General features: G+C 39.3%; 1 protein-coding gene across 6 annotated transcripts in view; it reads left to right on the top strand.

The window, feature by feature from the left end:
- The window catches only part of LOC105833171 (sodium-coupled monocarboxylate transporter 1), a 187662-nt gene that overhangs the window by 100494 nt on the left and 64594 nt on the right, over positions 1-22574 (top strand). For 5 of the 6 annotated variants that reach the window (XM_036293373.1, XM_036293368.1, XM_036293369.1 and 2 more), the window contains one exon: positions 21494-21634. The exons of the other annotated variant lie outside the window; for it this stretch is intronic. In XM_036293373.1, the coding sequence (XP_036149266.1) occupies positions 21494-21634 (141 nt within the window). The remainder of the gene's footprint in view (positions 1-21493; positions 21635-22574) is intronic. 6 annotated transcript variants of the gene reach the window in all.

Genomic DNA, 22574 nt, shown 5'->3' with positions numbered 1-22574 from the left:
ATAAAGACTCGAAGCACGTCCGCATTTCGTTAATTTGCTTACTTAATTGCGCTAATTGACTGGCGAGATTATTTTCTGGTTTATGAATAGCCATCACCTCTTGGTTTGCATCTGTCGATCGATGTTCCATAATTTTGTCTGTGACTGCTGCTAACGCATTAATATCCCCGGATACGACTTGTAAAGTCATGCGCACTTCGCTTGGCAGATATTCGAGAAACAGCGTTTTAAAATCTTCATCATCTTCCAGCACCGGCGAGCGACCGCATCTCTGCGAGCAGCCTCAAGGGCTTTTCGTCTTTGATCGATAGGCCCGATAGTAATTTCTTAAGTTTTTATTCTCGTGATAAGGAATAATGTTTAACAAGCAACGTTTTCAGTGCTTTGTAATGGTTATTGAGAGAAAATCCGACGATTGTGTTATTGATGTAATCGTATCGTCGAGATTGAATATTCACGCGGTGAATTTGTTCGCTTCGGATGTTCTGCGCTCTCGAAATTCGCTTTCCGTGATTTTGAATCAAACTTGAAAGTTCTGACCCGGTTTAAATTTGCGTAGTCTTACTCAATATTCTGAGTAGCTTCGGTACATCAAAGTAGCGTCGTTTGTAATAGGCATCGTGAATAAAAAATATGGATAATTGTGCGGTACCTGTGTTGCCTGTGAGGAAGAACTAAACGATTGTGATCCCTGGATTGCTAGTCTTACGCGTCGATCATCCATCGAAAAGACGAGTACTGCCATCTATTGGGTACCTGCTTCAATATGATGGAAGTTCTTCCTCTTTGTTGCTGCGTTCGCTAATCAACTAATTTGATGAGCTTCTGTGCGCCGTTAGTCTAGCTGTCGCTTTTGATGTCCTGTGTGCTAGTGGCTTTCGGAGAATGTACCAAATTCATGTTTCTTGTAGGAATATCTGTTGTCTTTTACAAAAGTCCGAATCTAAGCGTGTCGACCGTCCATTTTTACGACACTTAGGATTTCGTGACCGAGTGCGTAACGACACGAGCAGTGTGATGAATTAGACGTGCCGTTTGCTGCCGACTAGCGAATTCAGTGTAGAATTTTTACTCAGCCCCAGGCAAAGTAGATATTTATATCAGAAAACTTAACTCGCGTCGTAACGTCACTAATTGTGGGATTACCAATTGTAGGATTTGCAGGTTAGGTAGAGTAAGGTCTACGGAATAAGGATGCCGATTAACTACTAACGGTTGAACTTTATAATATATTCATGTTCGTACAAGTACAAGTGTTAGATGTCGACTTCACGGGTAAAAAGATGAGACCGAAACTACATATGTGTATATTACATGCGAAGCCTGTACTTGTAAGTGTTATGAAGTGTAGCTGCATGTTACTGCAGTGCTGCCAATTCCTACATAGGAAGCACCCATGGCGCAATCAGCCGGCAGCGGCTAACTGAACATATTTATCGATCGAGTCGAATTATCGACTACTGCAATACATGCGCAATTTATCACAAAAATTAAACATATTAAAATCAGAAATAATATTAAAATAATATACTAAATATAGTATTTATTTAAAATATTATTCATATTAAATATTTTTTATTTTTCTATTATAATGCTTCTTATATATAATTATAAATTAATTATAAAAACATGAATATTTGTATATGATTACACAAAAAAAAAATATATATATATTTGTTAATGCATTATATATAATGTAATGTTTACACAGTTTTGTGAGTAATATAATTAAATATACAGACGTTTGAATTTTTTAATAATTGTGCATAGGTTTAATTGCATGTAATGCATATTTACAATCCAATTATGTATTATTACTTATAAAAATATGAAAACGTTAGAGAAATAAATAATTTATTGCCAAAGAAGGAAAAAAGGAATGGATATGAATAAGTGTTAAAATTGGATCAATGTTTTTAAACAATTTTAAAAAAATTGCTTTATATATGTTCTTAGCAAAATGTTTTGCGTAAACGCTTGTTCCAAGTCGATTAATTTGTGCCTCTAAAAAAAAACGTTTAATAATTGTTTAATAATTCGTCCACCAACTATTTTGTGTAACTACTTGATTCAATCTTTTCTCTATGAAGCTGTAGAGATTTTTTTTAAATTCAGGCTGTTGACTGAGATTCTCCCACTCATTTTTCGCGTGCGCAACCAGTTGTGTTCTTTCATGACCAGGGTTTTACGAATTTGTAATTGCTGCCCAAACATTTTCAATTAAATTGAGATTTAGGGACTTAGTTGGCCAATCAAGAACTTTTATTTCAAGATGTTGAGCAAATTCCCATACGTGAACGGCGTGAACAGCACTATTATTCTGAACTAGTCGAAATGTCGATTGTTCGCAGTATCTTCTACCATAGATACTGCGAAAGCTGGAAAGCGTTCTCCCGAATATTTATATATTCGAAGGCGTCCATACGCGGAGACACTTCAACTAGTTTTCCCGGACAATGAGGTCCAATCCATTTATGCATAGCACAAATAATGCCCCCACTATACTTGCTAAAAAGCACATATTTTGGAACAAGTTGATGACGATCTTGACGTCTCCAGACATGTTAACATTTATCATCTGTTGAACAAAATATTTTTTCGTCAGTACAGATAGTTTATTTCCAATCTTCCGGTGACGCGGCATTGAGTTGCTGCAGCACAAAAGCAACACGATCATCGTGATGTCGATTCGTTAATTCGATCTTACGTGTTGACTGGTAACAGCACATATTCGTTTCATGTAAATTCCTTTGCGCTGTTCTTTCAGATATCTATAAATCTAATGGCGTTTTCGACCGGGCAAAATCGAGTTCCCATTTTAGGTTTTTATTCTTCTAGAACTAGCCAAAATTATTTCATTCTTCAAAAGAATGGCTGTGAATGGCTTTATGACGTCATTAATCGCTCCCTAACCCAAGACCGATCAAAAGCGTTATAATTGATTTACAGAGTGCGAGACCGGAAGAAAAGAATCTTTATCTATATGACTAACTAATAACATATCTTGTTTAACACTTATAGATGGAGAGCGTCCAGAATGGCCACGTTCGGATTGACCACAGTCATTCACACATGATCGCTGCTATAGTTTTTTTCTTGCATCCATCAATTAGAACATTGTATTTTAAATTATTTAATCGATGGATGTGGGCATTCTGGTACCATTCTTGTAAATCTTTATCTACAGTTGTTTTTCCGTTTGCCTATCATTCCTTCTACGCCTTCCTCTTGCCATCGATTAATCCATTTTTGCACAGTTCTTGAATCGCACTAAAGACGATGAGTGTCTTCTACACTTCACCAAATTTCCACATACCAGTAATACAGCCACGAAAAGAATCGCTATGATTCGCCATAGTTGCACAAGTTAACAGCACGTGTGTTACACAAGAAAAGACGATTTATTAAAAAGAATAACAACAATTAAACATCGGTTTTGGCGATAGTCTTTTCTTTGTTTGCCTTTATTCGCTCGAGTGAAGCAAGATAGTATAAGCTGCCGTATAAATAATATTATTCTTGCACAAAATGGTTGGTAGACAGATTCTTAAACAATTATTAATGAATTTTTTTCAGAACCACAAATTATTTGACTTTAAACAAGCGGTTACACAATTAATTTTAAGAACATATACGAAACGATTTTTTTAAATTGTTTAAAAAATATCGATTCAATTTTAACACGTATTTATATCGTTTTCTTTTCTACTTCTCTGACAATAAATTATTTATTTCTCTAACATTTGCATATTTTTATAAGTAATAATACATAATTGAATATGTAAATATGTATTACTCGCAATTACCCATGCACAATTATTAAAAAATTCATACATCTATATATTCAATTATACAGGATATCCCCAATTTAAATGGCAAAACTTCGGGAGTGTGTAGGGGACCGAAAAACTAAGACAAAAAGTCCTTTAGAAAAAAACTAAGACAAAAAGTCCTTTTGCTCGTTTTTGCTTCATTTTCGAAAATCGTAAGAAAAGAAATAAAACAAGTTTTTGTATTTTTACCTATTTATTTACATTTTATTCATGTTTTATCATCTATTTCAGTGCTCGGAATTAGTTGCACATTTCGCCTCGATTCCTGAGGCACCGCCTGCTATGTCCCTACTACCGCTGTAGGCTCGACGGCCGAGCCGCCGATTGCGCGCATGGCCTTGTGACTCAGGAGCGTTCTACGATATGCCTGGTCCATTCGCGTGATTAAAAAATTTTCTTGCGCTGTGAATAATTTTTTTATTTTTACAGACAATTAAAGTTATTAATATTATTTTTATGTTCATAAACATATTTGTATATATGTACATATAATGAGCATAATATAATACAATGTAATAATTGCAATTTTGTCAATAGCTTTCCACATCACCCAGGAGGAAAAAGCCACACTAAACCTGCACTATTATTGCGCTAGTGAAGTTTTCATCGAAATCTACCACAGCGCTAGTGCTGCACCAGTTTTCCCAGTAGAAAACGCTATGATTCGGTACCTCAAATGCTCTCTTGAATTGATCGGCACCGAATAAACTTTCTGTTTCAAGGTTCCCCAAACGAAAAAGTCTATGGGTGTCACGTGGACTCATTGTGATGTCCGAGTCGTACCGTATATTTATTACAGATATTAGTTGATACATATTACATGCGTTTACATATTACACTATTTAACGAGAACACAAGAATGAGTCTCTGGATGATAATATTGTCCTTGATCACTTACGCGGAAAGATTATATTAATTTGTTACCGGTGGTGCTAATGATGCTCGTGAGCCGGTATTACACGGCGCCGGCGTGCGCGTAGCGTAAGTCTTTCGTTGGTGATACCTGAACGATGATAATGAGTATCTCTTAATTACTAAATGAATCCTTCTGTTGAGCAGTCTCTGAGTATTTGAAAATCCCACGAATAAACTTTGAGCACAAAACTATGTCGAAACGATCGCACGAAATACAACGTAAACCACCGCCATAGAGCACACGTACCGAAGTGAAACGGAAGACGAGCCAACGCATGCGCGAGGTACGCTAGCGCGGCGCTCCATCATCTGGGCTAGCCTAGCCCGATAGATGCTGCCATCTGACGCAATGGCGCGAGCTCAATACATACTGAATCCCGAATTCCGCCTCCCATCAGCAAGCTTGTTGATGATCCTTATTCTTCTGGTGGTACTGGTAAAACGGCGAGCTTGGTCATTTATAAGAGTGGTGGTGGCGGTCTTCAGCGTCACCACTCTGGCAAGTCTATTCTTGCCTGAATGCAGAGCAGTTACTCTTGCGAGTGGCCATTTACATGGCGGTAACCGTTCATCTGTAATGAGCACCAATGAGCCGATTTTGATGTTGTTATTCTTGTGGTGCCATTTTGAGATTAATTGTTAGTGTTGGAAGTAATGCGCTGATCATTGTGACAAAAATTGTTGCACTCGTTAAATAAACTGCCATCGTGAAAGTCGTGAAACAGCCAGGTCGTCAAGCGATGGTTCTGGTACCGTTGTAAGTGGACTTCCGATGAGGAAATGACCTGGGGTAAGAACTAAGATGTCGTCGGGATCATCACTCAACGGCTCAAGGAGCCGTGAGTTGAGAATGGCCTGTATCTCAGTGAGCAATGTGGTGAGCTCTTCAAAGGTGAGCAGAGTCTCGCCGATGGTACGTCGCAAGTGTTATTTCATTGATTTTAACACAGCTTTCCACTTTCCCCCTTGTGTGGAATTGCTGGTGAGTTGAATTCCCATCGAGTGCTGTCTTGAGCGAGCATCTTGCTGACCCGTTGATGTTCTTGAGAGCTCTGAACAAACAGTCGCTTAAGCGATGCATCTGCTCCGATGAAGGTAGTCCCGCAATCCGAATGAAGAATGTGAACGATGCCGCGTCTGGATGAAAAACGTCGGTAGGCAGCAATGAATGCGTCAGACGAATAGTCACTGACTGTCTTTAGATGTACTGCAGATGTTGAGAAGCACACAAACACGCAGATCCAGCTCTTATGGCTCTTTGCGCTTCTACCTTTTCAGGTTTTGATGGTGAGTGTCCCGGCGTAATCCACCCCTGTGTGAGTAAATGGATGCGACAGCGTGACCCTTGAGAGAGGTAGTTAGCCCATCAATTGATGAGCACGGATCCCCCTCTGTCAAGCACACACGACACACCTCTGAGAGCTGTAATTCTCAATAACTTATTGAGAGTTGAGTACTTGTAGATGATGTCCCAATGATAATCAGGTTTCAGTGCAGCTGCAATTAGTGAGACACCTGGGCGAGCTTCAATTGCACTCAGCTCGTCAGTGAGTGCAGGTTGTGACGGCCAAGAATCTGAATTGAGTAGCCAAGGTGGACCCGACCACCATAATGAGTGGCTTTGAAGTTGAGCAGTTGTGAGGCCTCGTGACGCGCAATCGGCTGGATTTGATGTACCAGGGATGTGCTTCCAGTGAGCGTTTGGAGTGAGTTCTTGTATTTGTGCCACCCTGTTTCTGACGAAGTCCTTCCAGCGTGATGCGTGTGATTTGATCCACGAGAGTGTTACGAGAGAATCCGTCCACAGATGAGTAGCTGTTACGTTCACTTTTAGCGTGGCTTAAACGTACTTAACGAGTCGAGAGAGCAGAGCGCTGCGGTGAGTTCGAGTCTCGGGATTGAAAGCCGCTTGAGAGGTGATATCTTTGTCTTGGAGAACACAATTAAACTCGTGGCGCCATTTGAGTTGTGAACAGAGAGATATACGACTGCAGCCATTGTCAATTGAGAGGCATTAGAGAACCGTGGAGTTCTACTGTTGAGACGTTTCATGTATGAAACCACTGAGGTATTGAGAGCTTAGACAAGCTTGTGAGTTTTTCTCTGATGATGAGTCATCGCGATGAGAGCTGGAATGGCAGTAGTTCATCTCATTGGAACTTGTGCACCCAAAGCTCCTGCAAAAGTATTTTAGCTTTGATCAGTACTGGTAAAGAAAAGCCGAGTGGATCAAAGATCTGAGCCACTTTAGATAATACAAAACGTTTCGTGAGATCGCCGGTCTTGAATGGAGTCTTCAATGAGAATGAAAATATATCTTCCTGAGGGAGCCATTGCAGTCCAAGTATTTTGGTTGCCCATTCGTCAAATATGATTGGACTTGAGTATTGTTGATAGAGTTGATGACATCGATATTAGTTGGGTGGCACTCACTTGGACACAAATCAAATGGACACGGTGCTTTCGGACACAATATTTTGCGCACAGTTAAAATGGCCACGGTGCATTTGAACACGGTACATTTGGACACAAAAAAAATTTTATTAAAAATGTACACCAGTTATATGCACACGTAAAATTTGATCACCGGATACTTGCAGACGAAAAAATGCCCACCGTTCATTTGGACACGTAAGTTGCACACCATTCATTTTCATACCGCTCACTTGCACACCGTTCACTTGCCCACCACTTATTTGCACACCAACAATTGTGCACCGATCATTTGCACATATAAAGATGCACACTAATCATTTGCACACAGAAAGATGCGCACTGATCATTTGTACACGGAAAGATGCACACCGATCATTTACACGTCGTTCATTTGGACACGGTGCTTTTGGACACTGTTTATTTGCGCAGCGCTCAGTTGCACACCGTTCAATTGCACACCATTTAAGTCACAAACCCATGTGGTGCAGTGAATGCTTTACACACACACACACACACACACACACACGCGCGCGCGCGCACGAGGGGGTGCAAAGAAGGCCTTCGCCCCTCCTCCCGTACCCACCCCGTCCATGTCGCTAACCCATGTACACATTGCAAACGCAGCCATAATGTATGAATATTTAATATGCGTTTGATTAAACGGTGTGCAACTGAACAGTGTGCAACTGAACGGTGTGTAAATAAACAGTGTGCAACTGAACGGTGTATAAATAAACGGTTTGCACATGAATGGTGTGCAAAGGATTGGTGCACATCTTTCAGTGTGCAAATGATCAGTGCGCATTTTTCCGTGTGCAAATGATCAGTGCGTATTTTTCCGTGTGCAAATGAATGGTGGGCGAGTGAACGATGTGCAAGTGAATGTTGCGCAAGTGAGCAATGTGCAAATGAATGGTGTGCAATTTTTACATGTCCAAGTGAACGGTGGACATTTTTTTGTGTGCAAATATCTAGTGGCCAAATTTTACGTGTACATGTAACTGGTGTAAATTTTTAATAAAATTTCTTTTGTGTCCAAATGCATAGTGTGCAAATGCACCGTGGTCATTTGAACCGTGCGCAAGATATTGTGTCCAAAAGTACCGTGTCCAAATGCACCGTGTCCATTTGAACCATGTGCAAGTGCACTGCTCCTTATGAGTTGCGTGCCATTTTACGAGAGAAAAGCCGCCCGCCAAGCAGAGATCTCTCAGTTGACATGCGATTTCCTTTAGCTGTTGTACGGTATCTGCATCACCGAAAATGTTGTCGACATATCTGTCGTGAGTGATGGATGGCCCGGCTAGTGGAAATCGATGCCCTTCGTCTTCTACCAGTTGAAGCACGGTTCCCACCGCTAAGAACGGCGCGGCCTTCGTTCCATAAGTAACTGTTGTGAGTTGATATGACACTTTGTTGAGATGGTGATCAATCGAGAGTATTCGCTGCAAATGCCGATCATCTTCGTGAATCTTGATCTGTTTATACATTTTGGTGATATCTGTGGAAAAGAGATGGCGATGTTGACGAATCCACAATAAAACATCTGTGATGTCTAGATGTAACTTCGCTCCGGTATACATGAGATCATTGATGGAATATTCTGATGTTGACGGGCTGGAGTTATTAAAAGCAACTTTGTTATTGCGTTATCAAGCTTGAGCTTGCCGTGATGTGGCAGATAATAATGTGAGCGATGATGGGAATCTGATGATACTTTTGTCATGTGGTTGAGTGATTGATATTCAGTCACAAAGTCTTAATAGAGACGCTGATATGTGGAGTCTCTCGCAAAGCGCCGGAGTAGACTCTCGAGACACTGATGAGCGGTGTTATACGAGTCACCCAAGATGTTGCTTGGCGATTTTAACGGAATACGTACAATGTATCTTCCTGAAGAGTCACGAGAGTGTATTGATCTAAAATGCGCTTCGCATTTTCGTTCCTCCGGGGTGAGTAGGCTGACGTCATTTGTAAGCACCTCCTCTTGAATCCAAAATTTCGTTATTAGCTCGTGTATTGCTTCTTCATTAAATCGAACAGTCACATGATGCGTTAACGTGCGCTCTACTATTATTCTGTTGACTGATCCAAGAAGAACCATCCAAAGATGAAGAGCTGTGCGATAGGCATAAGTGGAGAATGCCTGATTATGTTTGGCTTGATGATTTCCGTAAGCATCAGCTCCGATGAGAATGTCAACTGACCGTGGAGTAAGAAATTCTGGATCGACTAATGACAAGTTCTTGAGATGTGGCCACTCTTGAGGTTCCGCTTGGAAAGATGGTAAGATGATAGTCAACGTGTGGAGGACGTGAGCTTGAATGTTGACAGTTGCATTCAAGCGTAGAACGTAGTGTAAGCGACACTATTTCTCTTGTCTGAGTAGATTTCTTGCCATCAATGCCAGAAACAATAATGGCTGAACGTTGACGAGAAACGTTGAGCTGGCGGATGAGCTTTTCAATTGCGAAGGTGAGTTCTAAGTCTGAATCAATGAGTAAACGTACTGTTAGATGAGATACTGATGAGCTGACCTATGCCAAGGCTGTGGCGAGTAATGTTGAGTAAGATGAGCGTGTGGATGAGTCTGGTGTGACGATTGCACTAGGTCTTCATTTGGAAGGCTGAGATAATGAGCTGTCAAAGATTTGATCCAGGTATGAGTTAATGAGCAGGCGTTTATTTTCATACCTGTCCTTGAGAATCTCCCAAGGCGGTGAGAATGAGTCTCCGGACATAGGCAATTCAGTGATGAGCTTGGTAGGTTCGCTATCAAAAGACGCCCGAAAATAGGCAGCTTCTTCACTCCAGTAAGCTCCTGGTTGTCTCTGATAATGCTCACAAAGGGATCTCTAAATGCCGACCATTCTGAGTAAATTTCGGAGAATTTTGGAAGCGGGATGTCGAGCAGGCGTGAGTGGTCCCGATCTGACTTGCTGGACGTGAGTGCCGCATCCTAAGAGGCGTAGTCGACTGTTGGCGTAGCCGACAGTGAGTGTCGAAGTCGACTAAGAGTGCGTTGGGCTAAGATATACAGCATGGATTCTTTCCCTAGTGCATTTTTCGCCAAGTAACTCATGATTCACTAGCGCAGTGGACCATGATACTTCAAAATATGCGTGCTCCTTCGCAAAGGCCTTGTGAGTCTCTTCGAGATGTGATTGGACTTGAGCGAGTTCTTGGAGAGACGTCTCTTCATGAGTCGCTGGGATCAATTTTGCGACTCGTTTCATGGATGCAATGCGGCTCCATTGAGTTTGCACCTTGAGAGTAAGTTCGGTGTAGAATCGAATCGGAGATGCGTGATGAAATGTCGTTCGCTCTTCTTGAGGCACGTCCAGTTGTGTAGTCGGAGAGCGTTGCCCGTTTTCTGAGATTCCGCCATAACACGGGAAAATGAGAGCACGTAGCGGCAACAATAAGATGGCACCGAATGTAAACACTGAGCAGTTGAGTGGCCTTGAGTCACAAATGCGATGCGTGATCACGATGAGACACTGAAGTTCGTCGCACGTTCCACGACTCGGCTTGAAGGACCAAAAATGTTCGCGACTCGGCGAAGAGTTCGCTAGTTAACCCTAAGGATGATAAGCAGGGTGAGAGGACGTTCGTGGAACAGGTGTTAAGTAAAAATTCATTGCAATTACGTGTCACGTGGACTTATCGTGATGTCCGAGTTGTACCGTATATTTATCACAGATAATAGTTGATACACATTACACGCGTTTACTATTTAATGAGCACAGGAATGAGTCTCTGAATGATAATACAGTTCTTGATCACTTACGCGGGAGAGATTATACTAATCTGTTACCGGTGGTGGTGATGATATTCGTACGCCGATATCACGCGACATCGGCGTGCGCGTAGTGTGGTGAGCGTGAGTCTCTCGTTGGTGATACCTGAGCGATGATAGTGAGTCTCTCTTAATTACTAAATAAGTCCTTCCGTTGAGCAGTCTCTGAGTAAGTATTTGAAGATCCCACGAATAGACTTTGAGCACAAAACTACGTCGAAACGATTGCATGAAATATAACGTGAACCGCCGCCATAGAGTACACGTACCGAAGTGAAACGGGAAACGAGCCAACGCATGCGTGAAGTACGCTAGCGTGGCGCTCCACCATCTGGGCTAACCTAGCCCGATAGATGCTGCCATCTGACGCGACGGCGCGAGTTCAATACATACTGAATCTCGAACACAAACAAATGGTCGAAATGTCATGAAAATTTGAAACAAACCTTTTGAAAGTTAGTACTTTCTAAAAATCATACAGATATTTGATTGATAACATCATCTAGTAGCGATTCCCGGCACGTTTCAACCCATGTAGTAATAAGCATTATAAGAAAAAAGTGAAAAATATTTAATATTAATAATATTACTAATAAATACTATATTTGCTATAATTCAATATCATTGTAATATTATTTCTGATTTAATATATTAGATTTTTGTGAAAAATCGCGCGCGTGTAGACTTAGCGATTATTGTAGCGATCGATGATTCGATCGATAAGTATGTTTAGACAACCGCTGTCAGTTAATGGCGCCATGGCTATTTTCTGCGTCCCCTTTACTTAGGCAAGGAATACCTAGGAATGCATTATTGTCAGACAGTATACGTATTCATTATCCGCAACGGAGAATATACCCCAATAATTTTTCGGCAGTTCGTCAAACGACCTCATTCTTTTTTGCGGCATGAAACTTTCTTTCACAAAACTAATTTTACTACCTATATCTATTAAGGTATTTAATCTAATGTTCCGATTCGCATCTAAACTATTCATCCCGTAATCGACGTTTATGAAAAATGTTGTCTTCTCTCCAGTAGAACCTACAACAGAACAGACTTGGTCCTCTGCTTTCGTTTCATTGATCACTGCTATCGACGTTGATGGCGCCATCTTCGGTGTGCAGTCCTTGAAGGTGTGAACTATTTCGACACTTGAAACACGAACCCTTCTCATGTTTGGGTAAGTCGGCAGTCCGCAGCCAAATAGCCCAAATTGTTGCAGTTGTAACATCGAGGATCGTTAGTTTCCCCCTTATCGCTCTTTATTTCCTTCTCTTTGTTGTTCTCATCGTCTTTTTGCTGGTTCATTGATTTTGTATTTTACTTCCTAGCTGACTTTAAGTCACGTTTCGGATTATTTCTCGAATATCGCAAGATTATTTTCTCAAAGACCTTCAACATGTCTGCTTTCTGAGAAAATTCTTTTATTCTAGCTAGGCCTTGCTAATAGTCGTTCGGAATGCCATCAATTAAGTAATCGATCATTTCCTCTTTGTCAATGATAACGTCTTTTGTCAGAGTGAGTCCCAGATGCGCACAGTAATAAACGGACACAGCAAGCTAAGTGAAACGGAAAAATCGTCCTACTGCGATAAAGAAAGCGATTACATTTACGATCCTATGGGTATCCCATGAGACGATCTCGTTACAATCGCGGGATAACTAGCATGATGTCCCAAGGACGTACTATGGATGTAAATTTATTGTCTGGGTAAGTCTCAAGATTCTATAAGACTAATTCGGCTGCCACGGATAATAAGAGAGAACCCATAGGAGTTCCAAAGTTCTGCTTCGGGGCAGGCTAATACTGGTGCGGTTGTGAGCGTGTTTTTTAGTGCTTCGAACGCGGCCTGTTGCTCGGTTCCCCATTGCCACTGGACGTTCTTCCGGGTCAGGGAAGTGAGCGGTGCGGCAACGGTGGCGAAGTCGCGGATAAATCGGAGGTACCAGGAAGCGACTCCGAGGAATTGGCGGATTTGCTTCACATTTTTGGGGGTTTCCCAGCGTGTGATTGCGTTGGTCTTTTCAAGGTCGGTCCGAATCCCGTCGCGGTCCAAAACGTGCCCTAGGTATGTTAGCCGCTCGACGCCAAACTGACATTTCCCTGGGTTTAGGCGTAGGCGTGCCTTGCGGAGCCGTCGGAAGACTTCGCGCAAGGTTTCGAGGTGTTCCGCGAATGTGTTATTTACGATAATGATATCATCCAAGTAGACAAAAACGTGCGGCTCGAGTTCTGGCCCCAGGACCGCGTCCAGTAATCGTTGAAAGGTCGCAAGGGCGGAATGGAGACCGAAAGGCATCACTCAGAACTATAATAGCCCCTTCCCAGGGACGGTGAATGCGGTCACCGGGCGACTCACGAGGTCGAGGGGCACTTGCCAGTACCCGTTTTTTAGATCTAGTGTGGTCAGGTACCGGGCCCCGCGCAGCTTATCTAGGGTTGCCGTAATTTGGGGCAGTGGGTACGCGTCTGGATCGGTGACCTCGTTCACGCGTCGGAAGTCCACGCAGAACCGCGGCTTTCCGTCCTTTTTTCGGACAATTACTATTGGAGAGCTTCACGCACTACGAGAGGCTTCGATTATCCCTTCGCGGAGCATCTCCTCGACTTCTTCATTAATGATTGCTTGCATGGCCGGATTTCTGGGGCGGTATCTTTGATTTATCGGCGGATGGTTTTTTACTCGGATGGTGTGCTGGATGCGGTCGGTGGGGCCGCGCACGGTTTCAAACAGGGGTAGTTCGTGGTCTAAGAACTTGCGGAGTTGTTGCCCTTCGTCCGGCGTGAGGCCCTTGAAGGTGGTTTTGGCGATCCGCTTCGATGCGGTTGTTGCGGCGCGTTTTATCGGCGGCGGGGGAATAGCCTGTCGTAGGCGGGCCCAGAAGTCGACGCCGATTAAGACTTCGGCGTCGAGGCCCGGCATGATTTGGAAATCATGCCATATCGCGGGGCCGGCCGTTGTAATTGGTAGAGTCATGTAACCGGTCACGGAGGTGCTGGACCCGTTTGCGAGATGTACCCGGCCGGTGGCCGGTTTTGTCGCGAACCCGGCGGTGTGCAGCAGGGCGGCGGCTTGGACGCCGACGAATAAGGCCTCGAACCCGGTGTCCAGTAATGCGAGAAACGAGTGGCCCCGTATGGTGATCGGCAGGTGCGGTCGCGGCTGATAAATTATTCTGAGGGACGGGGCGCGACCGCGCTTCCCTCGGCCCTGGTTGCGTTTCCCGGCGGCGGGTGACATTCCTTGGTGAGCACCCCGTCTTTCCCGCATTGGGAGCAGAATTTTCGCGGTATCCGGCGGCATTCGAAACGCGTATGACCTCGCTGTTTGGACCGCCAGCAGCATTCGTCTTTATTATACACGGCTGCGGCGGTGGAGCTTTCTTTTGGCGCGGGTTGTCGCGCCTTGCATTGCTCTTCGAGAGATTCGTACTCCTCCGCGCGTCGCAGCAGTTCGTTAGGGCGTGATATATCCTCGCGGCGCACATAGAGCTTGTATCGTGGCTCGAGGTTCTCATATAGGATATCTAATTGTTCACCGGCGGTGTACCCTCCTGCGCGTCTCATCATGGTTAGCAGTTCGGTTGCATATTTTCGATATCTTTCCCCGTTTCGCTGCGTGCGGCTTTGTATCTCGCGCCGGAGTTGTGTAAAATAGCGGTGGGGCAAATAATACTTCCGGAAGTCGTGTACGAAGTCGCTCCACGTCCCCCAGGTTTGCCGGTTATTCCGGAACCAGAGTAGGGCTTCCCCTTTTAGTAGTTCGGGTAGCCCGCGTAACAGCTGGTTGTCGCTGTATCCGTATTCGGTCTTTAATTCGTCGACGCGTTCGAGAAATGACATGGGGTCTTTCCCGTCGAAGTGACAACCCCACTTCCGGATTTGATTTATCACCTTTGCAGGTGTTTCCGTCGCATTTTCTGCCTCCGGGGTGTCTATTGTAATTCGCGGCGCGCTCGTCGAGGTCTCCGGCGGGAGCGGCATGTCGGTGAACTCTTCGGGGTGATCGGTGACGTATTCGCTGAGACGACGGCGGATGACGTCAAGCGTACCGTGTGTTTCGAGACCTAGCTGCTGTAGCCGTAATATCAGTTCGGATTTCGGCGCGAGGTAGATCCACTGTTTTGGCATTTAATTTCTGGTCGGTTACGATTCGTTGCCTCGCGGCAAGACCTGTTAGTCCCTGTTCGGGCGCCAAATGTAACGACCGTTTTTCCTACACGGACGTAGCTCGCCGGGATCTAGGGTAGGAAAGGTTCTGAGGCAATGAATCGTACCCGACGGTATTTGATTCCTTATAACTATATTTTAATGAATATATACAAGTATTTACAGTTTGTACAGGCCGGCGTGACGTTTCGGCGTCAGCTGTTTGTGTGAGCCCGCGGCGACGTTTGGTGGTGGAGGCGGGGTACGCGGCGCGCGGTCGGGTAGTATCCCGCTGTGCCGAGCGAGAGTTTCTAGATGCGGGAGCGCGCGGCGTGGTGGGCGCGAAGCCGTGTTCACGCGGAACGTAGGTGATCGCGGAGGCGCGCGGCCTATAACTTCCCGTCCCGTGTCGGAGATGACGGTTGCTTAGGGAACGGCACCGGTCCCCGAGAATACTCGGGAGAGACGGAGAGCTCTCGATCTCGTGTCCGGGCCGTGTGTTAGGATGGAACGAGCTGCGGCCGAGACTGCCTCAGCGAAGGCGGAGAACACTCCACCTTCAACTGATGAGCTCAGGATAAGGAGATGATTTGATCGTGGCCAAGAGCGCTTGGCGAAAGCGGAGACGCTCCACTCTGTTTCTTGATCAAGGGGGCTTCTCGTCGTATCGGGCGGACGGGATTGCCGGAATACGGTCGGTCGAGAAGTGACTTGTTCCTCCACCAGGACGGCCTTTTATACCCGTCCGAGTGGAGGTTCGTAAGGTTCCGAGAGCGCTCGGGTTCCTCCGCACCTGATCCCCTCTGCTGATCGGGCGAGCGGCGGGGCCGGTGCGCGGATCGTTGGAGATGTCTCCGACGCGAGACGTGTAGTTTTTTATGACGGGCCGGTGCCCGTATAGCGGCCCGACGGGTGTTCGGTCGGGCCGTGCGTGGACGATGAAAGCCGGCGGACGGGAGGTTCGTTACAAAGGTAACAATGACATTGTGTTGTAGCATGAAATGTATATACTATTGTACTGTTATGCAATGCCGCTCAAAAGTTCAGGAACGTTACTTATTTAACACAGAAAATGTGCTCTGGCAATAACAAATTACCTCTACTGAATTAGTATCCGTCCAGGAGTCTAATATAAATAAACAAGCAGTACGAACTATTTCGACGGGAATCACCTGCTGTTGTGTATTTAACCTATATTATGTTACAACTTTGAAAGCCCGGAAAAAACATTTTTATATAAAAACACATATAAGTAAATATTAACACATAATTGTTTTAACTTAAAATATTTAGAAAATATTTGATAGAAATATTTGATTTTAATAAATGATTATTTTGTATATCAAAGTTTGTAATTATTAATGTTTAGTTTTTTTTAATGTTAAATTGACTTTGAGACATGTAAATTGTTTAAAATAATTGTGTTAAAAATCACTTAAAATAATATTCCATTTCTAAAAAACATCCAAAATGTTAAGTTATAAAGTTAATATAAATATTACACATAAAAACATTTAAAAAATAATAACACATGCGTTATATATTAATCTTATATCGAAATTATGAGTAATCAAAACGTGATAACATAAGAAAATTTTAACATAATACAGTTTTTTACTGTGTATTTTTTCGGAAAGATGCCTTAACTTTTATTTATGGCACTCTGTTTTACAAGAAAGTAATACAGCGATATAGCTTATTAATCGTGAATTTTTTTATTTCGAACCCGACATTCCATAAAAAGAATTTGAAATTTATCGTAAACACTCTTCTGGAAAATAATTACCCTTTAGATTTTTAGATTTTATTTTTAACATAATTAATAATTGTCTTAAATGCCTATTTTTTGAGCATACAGAAAAGCAAAAATTTGCCAAAGATTTGAAAAGAATGGTTCTTGTTTTATTATACCATTCCTTCCTTTCTTTCCATTACTGACAGATTTAGATTTATTTTTAGGAATTCTGATTTTAAATTATTATTTTACAAAACTAATAAATTACGTATGTATTTTGATAAATGTAATTTGATTTAAATTTATGAAAGATTAAAAAAATATTATTCTAAGTTCCTCTAAGAACAATATTGTATATAAAATTTTTGTATATAAAAGGTTTTAATTGCGATGCGTCTTATATTGGTCAAACGGGCAAGTAAAAATATTTCTAAGCATCGAAATCATATCCGTAAAAATAATGTAACTCACTCTGTCATCACTGACCACAACGTGTAACAAAATCATAAATTTAATTGGAATGCTATTGAAATTTTAGCTCATGAAGACATTTATGCTAACAAGGGAACCTCGCGAACTTGAAAATTCTGATTTTAATGAGACTTGGCGTAAATGTAGAGGGGGTAAATACATGAATTTAGAAATTTATCGTAGCTGCCCATAAACGGTTTAAAGAGGTGAAACCATCTTTTAAAGATTGAGACATTTTTCGTTTTCTCGATATATCTCGTAAACTAAACAAAATATTAAAAAATGTTTTATACAAAAGTTTTACAATAAAAGTTCTTCTATCTAACTACAGTAATTAAATTAAAAAAAAATTTTTTTAAACAATTGTTTTTTAATTTTTGAAAAAAAATTTTTTTTTTTAAATTTTATTAATGTAGTTAGATAGAGATATTGTCACCATAAAACTTTTGTATAAAACATTTTTTGATATCTCCAATACTTTTCGAGATATATCGGAAAAAGCAAAAATCTGCTTTACGCTATGCACTGAAAAAAGCATGAGAGAATGCGATAGCACCGCGACGAAGAGCGTTAAAAAATATTTTAAAGAAATTTTTTATTAAGGTTTATTTATAATATTGAATATAATATAAGATACTAAAAATATAATAAAATAAAGTAGTATAAAATAATAATATTTTGTATAATATAATAATATGTAATAATATATATAATAATGTCGCACGTGAATGCATGCTGATGTGAGTGAGAGAGAAAGAGTAAATAATATTAATATAATATAGTAATATAATAATATAATATAATATAAAATATTTATATCCAGACTTTTTGGTCCGGATCCATTAGCGGTGACATGCCAGAGAGTCGACGCAGATCGACGACATCTGCCAATCCAAATCGGCCATATGATTTGTCAATTAAGGCATTATTTCGCTCTCTGTCGATCTTGCAAAAGTATCGCGTCCAAAATCTTTTTCTTATATTGATAAATCCATGTATGTGGATGTTATAGAGATATATCCATGTCTAGATACAAAATTAACATATTTTAGTGTGGCATTATACATTGAACAACAATATACTTTAAATCAGGGTAATGAAAATGCAAATTAAAAAATAATGCATTACTTATTAATTTTTTAATAAGTAATTATTTCTTAACTCATTAATTATTCAAACAATAATGCGTAATGTAAAAACTCGCATTAATTATTTCAAAAGTAATGCGTAATAAAAAAAATCGCATTACTTATTACAAAAGTAATAAACCTTAATAAAAAATTTCTTTAAAATATTTTTTAACGCTCTCCGTCGTGATGCTATCGCATTCTCTCATGCTTTTTTCAGTGCATAGCGTAGAGCAGATTTTTGCTTTTTCCGATATATCTCGAAAAGTATTGGAGATGTCAAAAAATGTTTTATACAAAAGTTTTATGGTAACAATATCTCTATCTAACTACATTAATAAAATTTAAAAAAAAAACTTTTTTTTAAATTAAAAAACAATTGTTTAAAAAAAATTTTTTTTTTTTAATTTAATTACTGTAGTTAGATAGAAGTACTTTTATTGTAAAACTTTTGTATAAAACATTTTTTAATATTTTGTTTAGTTTACGAGATATATTGAGAAAACGAAAAATGTCTCAATCTTTAAAGGGTGGTTTCACCTCTTTAAACCGTTTATGGGCAGCTACGATAAATTTCTAAATTCATGTATTTACCCATTCTACATTTATGCCAAGTTTCATTAAAATCTGAATTTTCGAGTTCGCGAGGTTCCCTTGTAAGTTTTATTAAATTTTGAATTTTACTGCAATGGAAAATCTATTATGTGGAGGGTAAAAAGGATAAATTTAAAAAAATAATTTTTTAAATCGTTTTTAACCACATTTTAACCTTTAAAGAATGGTTTTTAGGACGCTACTAAAAATTTAGAAATTCATGTATTTACCACCTCCCTACGTTTATGTCAAGTTTTATTAAATCTGAATTTTTGGATTTGTAAAGTTTCCTTGTAAATTATATGTTAAGTAATATAAAAAAATTACAAATTTGATATTTATGAATCAGAAACACGATGTTAGATATATCCCAGCAAACACAAAGTTACACGTGTTATATTACAATTACATTGTTGAGTGGGAAATTATAACTAACAGATACGTTACATGTAACTTGGTGTTTGGTGGGATTATAGACTTTTCCTCATCTAACTTTTATCCATTTTTTTAAGCAGATGTATTTATTATATGCGTAAAAAATGGATGTTTTATAATAATTACAAAATTAAGTAATACGTTAGTATTAACATCCAATATATAACAAAATGAAAAAATTTAATGTGTCTGTCGTGCCGCTCCGTGCACGTCGGGGTCCGTTCTCCGTTAGGGGTCCTTGCACTGCTGGTCTTTTAAATGTCGATGGATTATTGTAGATAACCAGTGAACACAGTAATATAGCAGCAGTGTAACAGTAATGTAACCGAATATAACAGGTTACGTTACTCTGAAATTACACGTAACTTACATGTAAGTTACAATTTCCGACTCAGCAATATAACATGTTATAATTACATGTTATCTAACCGTTACACAACAGTTACAAAGAAAAATAAAATAAAAATTTCATTTTTTTGAAATTATTTTTATCAACAGCACATACTACATTTAGAATAAATTTTTATTAATTAATTAAATTTAAATTATGTTATTTTTTATTTTATTCTTACTTGCCACTGTCAGGTTTGAACCCGGGACCTTAGGATTACGAACCTTGTACTCTACCTGCTACGCCAATTTGACTCATCGATATGGGTACTTGTTATTGTCTACATATACCTATATGTACTCTGACGCGACTATATTATTTTTTATAAAAGCAATTAAATTTTGCAAAACATTAAAAATAAATAGCATTAATTTATTTACTTATTAATTTCATTGTTAAATTTATCTTTTTCCATAACCTTAATAATTTGATGGAAATTGCGATTTATTTAGCACTAATCTTTGAAGCGTTTAAATGATTAATTAGATGGTTAACTATATAGATCATAATTCTAAGAAAAATTGAATAGTATACATTTATTATTATTTTTGTTCAGCACATGATGAATTTAGATTTTGTGCATTTTCTGTGTGCAGTAATTGTAGACAAACCGTTATTTTTGGAAACATTATCTTTATAATAATTTTTTTTATTATTAAATAGATCTGTCATTCAGGATGTTACAAATGTCTGATTTCTGAGTCAACTACGACGCATCGTTCCGTAATAACATTGATACAAACGTGTTATGTTACGATTATACAATTTTTGTTGAATAACTGTAACGCCAAAACGATGTATAACAGCTAGATCACTTGCGTATAACAAATATTACGTAACAGGTTATTTCCATGTCATATAGCATCTACATATCACAAGAATAACAATGTTAAATTACATGTAACTTCCATGTTATATTGCCGCTATAAAATGTGTTCACTGGGTAACGTCGCGGTTGTTCTCTTTCACGGTCACTCTGTTTCACTAGGTGCTGCACTCTAGGGGTAGGAGTGTTAATGAGGCACTCACGAAGTTCGTATGTTAAACACTTTTATTTTACAGAGTAACAAAGTCTACGCGATAGATTACAGTATTACGAGACAACTTCTAACTGAAATTACTTCTAACTGAAATGACTAAATTAACTGAATGACTTGGCGTTGGTCTTTCCCTTTTTATTCCCGTTTTCTGGGTTACGATGCATCCTTGCCGATCAGCGTTCCTGCTACTCGGCAAGGCTGCTGGGTCTGAGTTCCGATTATCCGGCTCTAAATTAGGTCGTTGCGTTCTTTTCCTCATTGTCGCGTTCGGCGTTGCGCAATCTTTTTTTTTGCTACATTTTATATTTCGCCGGATGCTTAATCGCGGTTTACATATATCGAGATCGGATGGAGAAATCCGGCCCGTAACATGTCAATAGAAATAGAGGAAGCAAGAAAGAGAAAATAAATGAGAGAGAGAGAGAGAGAGAGAGAGAGAGAGAGAGAGAGAGAGAGAGAGATAAAAAGAGAGAAGGAAGAATAGAGGAAGAGAAAAAGAGTGTTTTTGTCAGAATAAAAGCTTGGATTAATATCAATTTAAAGCATGATTATTATTTATAATAGGACAGATTGGAGTCCTTTGGCAAGACATTCAATTTGGGCGCTTACAATAGGCGGTTTCGTACATTGGTTGCAAATCACAGCTATTAATCAAAATATGATTCAACGATATTTATCACTTCCTACTTTGCAGTCAGCTAGAAGGTATTCTATTTTAATTAAATAACTTTTATATAAAAAGATAAAAGGGATAAACATATTTCTCAGATATAATTTGTAAATAATCAATAAGTGTAACACATAAATTAATATTACTATTTTTTAAATTAATTTCTACATATCTGACAATTCGCTAAAACATCGTATGCAGTATGTAATATTGTAATATTACAAAATTATTTGTATTATGTAATGTAATTGTATAAGAAATATTATAACAATATATAATGTTGCAAATTTCGCTCTAATATTCAATTCCTGCTTTTAGTGGATAAATATTTTTACGAAATTTCAGTAATATTATTTTACAATATTAGAACAAATTTCTCTAAAATTTGTTTAACGTTTCTGTAATATTACAATATTTTTACAATATTGCAATAATATTCTATTAATATAACTGTAATTTATTTATAATAATATAATGCAAAAATATATAATATTTTTGCAATATTATTACTTATAATGATGTATCTTCAATATTACGCATATTGGTCTGTAAATTTGCAATAATAAATGTGCAATATGACAAAGATGTTTATATATATTATTATATTATATCATTATGACCTGATTGTAAATACAATAATAAAACTGGAACAATATAAGTGGCCCATATATTGATCAGTACCTGTATAAGATATAATAAAACCAAAATTAATTTCTCTAGACACTGAATTAAATTTAAAATTAATATGTCGTTTTAAAAAATTAAAAAATAATACTCTTTTTTTTCGTCGGTCTTTTGGCTCAATTGTTAAATCTTTATTGTATTTTAAATATAAACAAGTTAATTATTAACATAAGAGCATTATATTATTTTTGCAATTTGTAATTTCTGTAATTTTGCCGATTTTGCGACATTTTTATAATAATATAGCTTACATCAAAATCTTTTCAATATTTTAAACTAGATACAAATGTT

Source organism: Monomorium pharaonis, chromosome 10 (genome assembly GCF_013373865.1).
Source record: "Monomorium pharaonis isolate MP-MQ-018 chromosome 10, ASM1337386v2, whole genome shotgun sequence".
NCBI lineage: Eukaryota > Metazoa > Arthropoda > Insecta > Hymenoptera > Formicidae > Monomorium > Monomorium pharaonis.
This window is presented reverse-complemented; position numbering and strand designations above follow the sequence as displayed.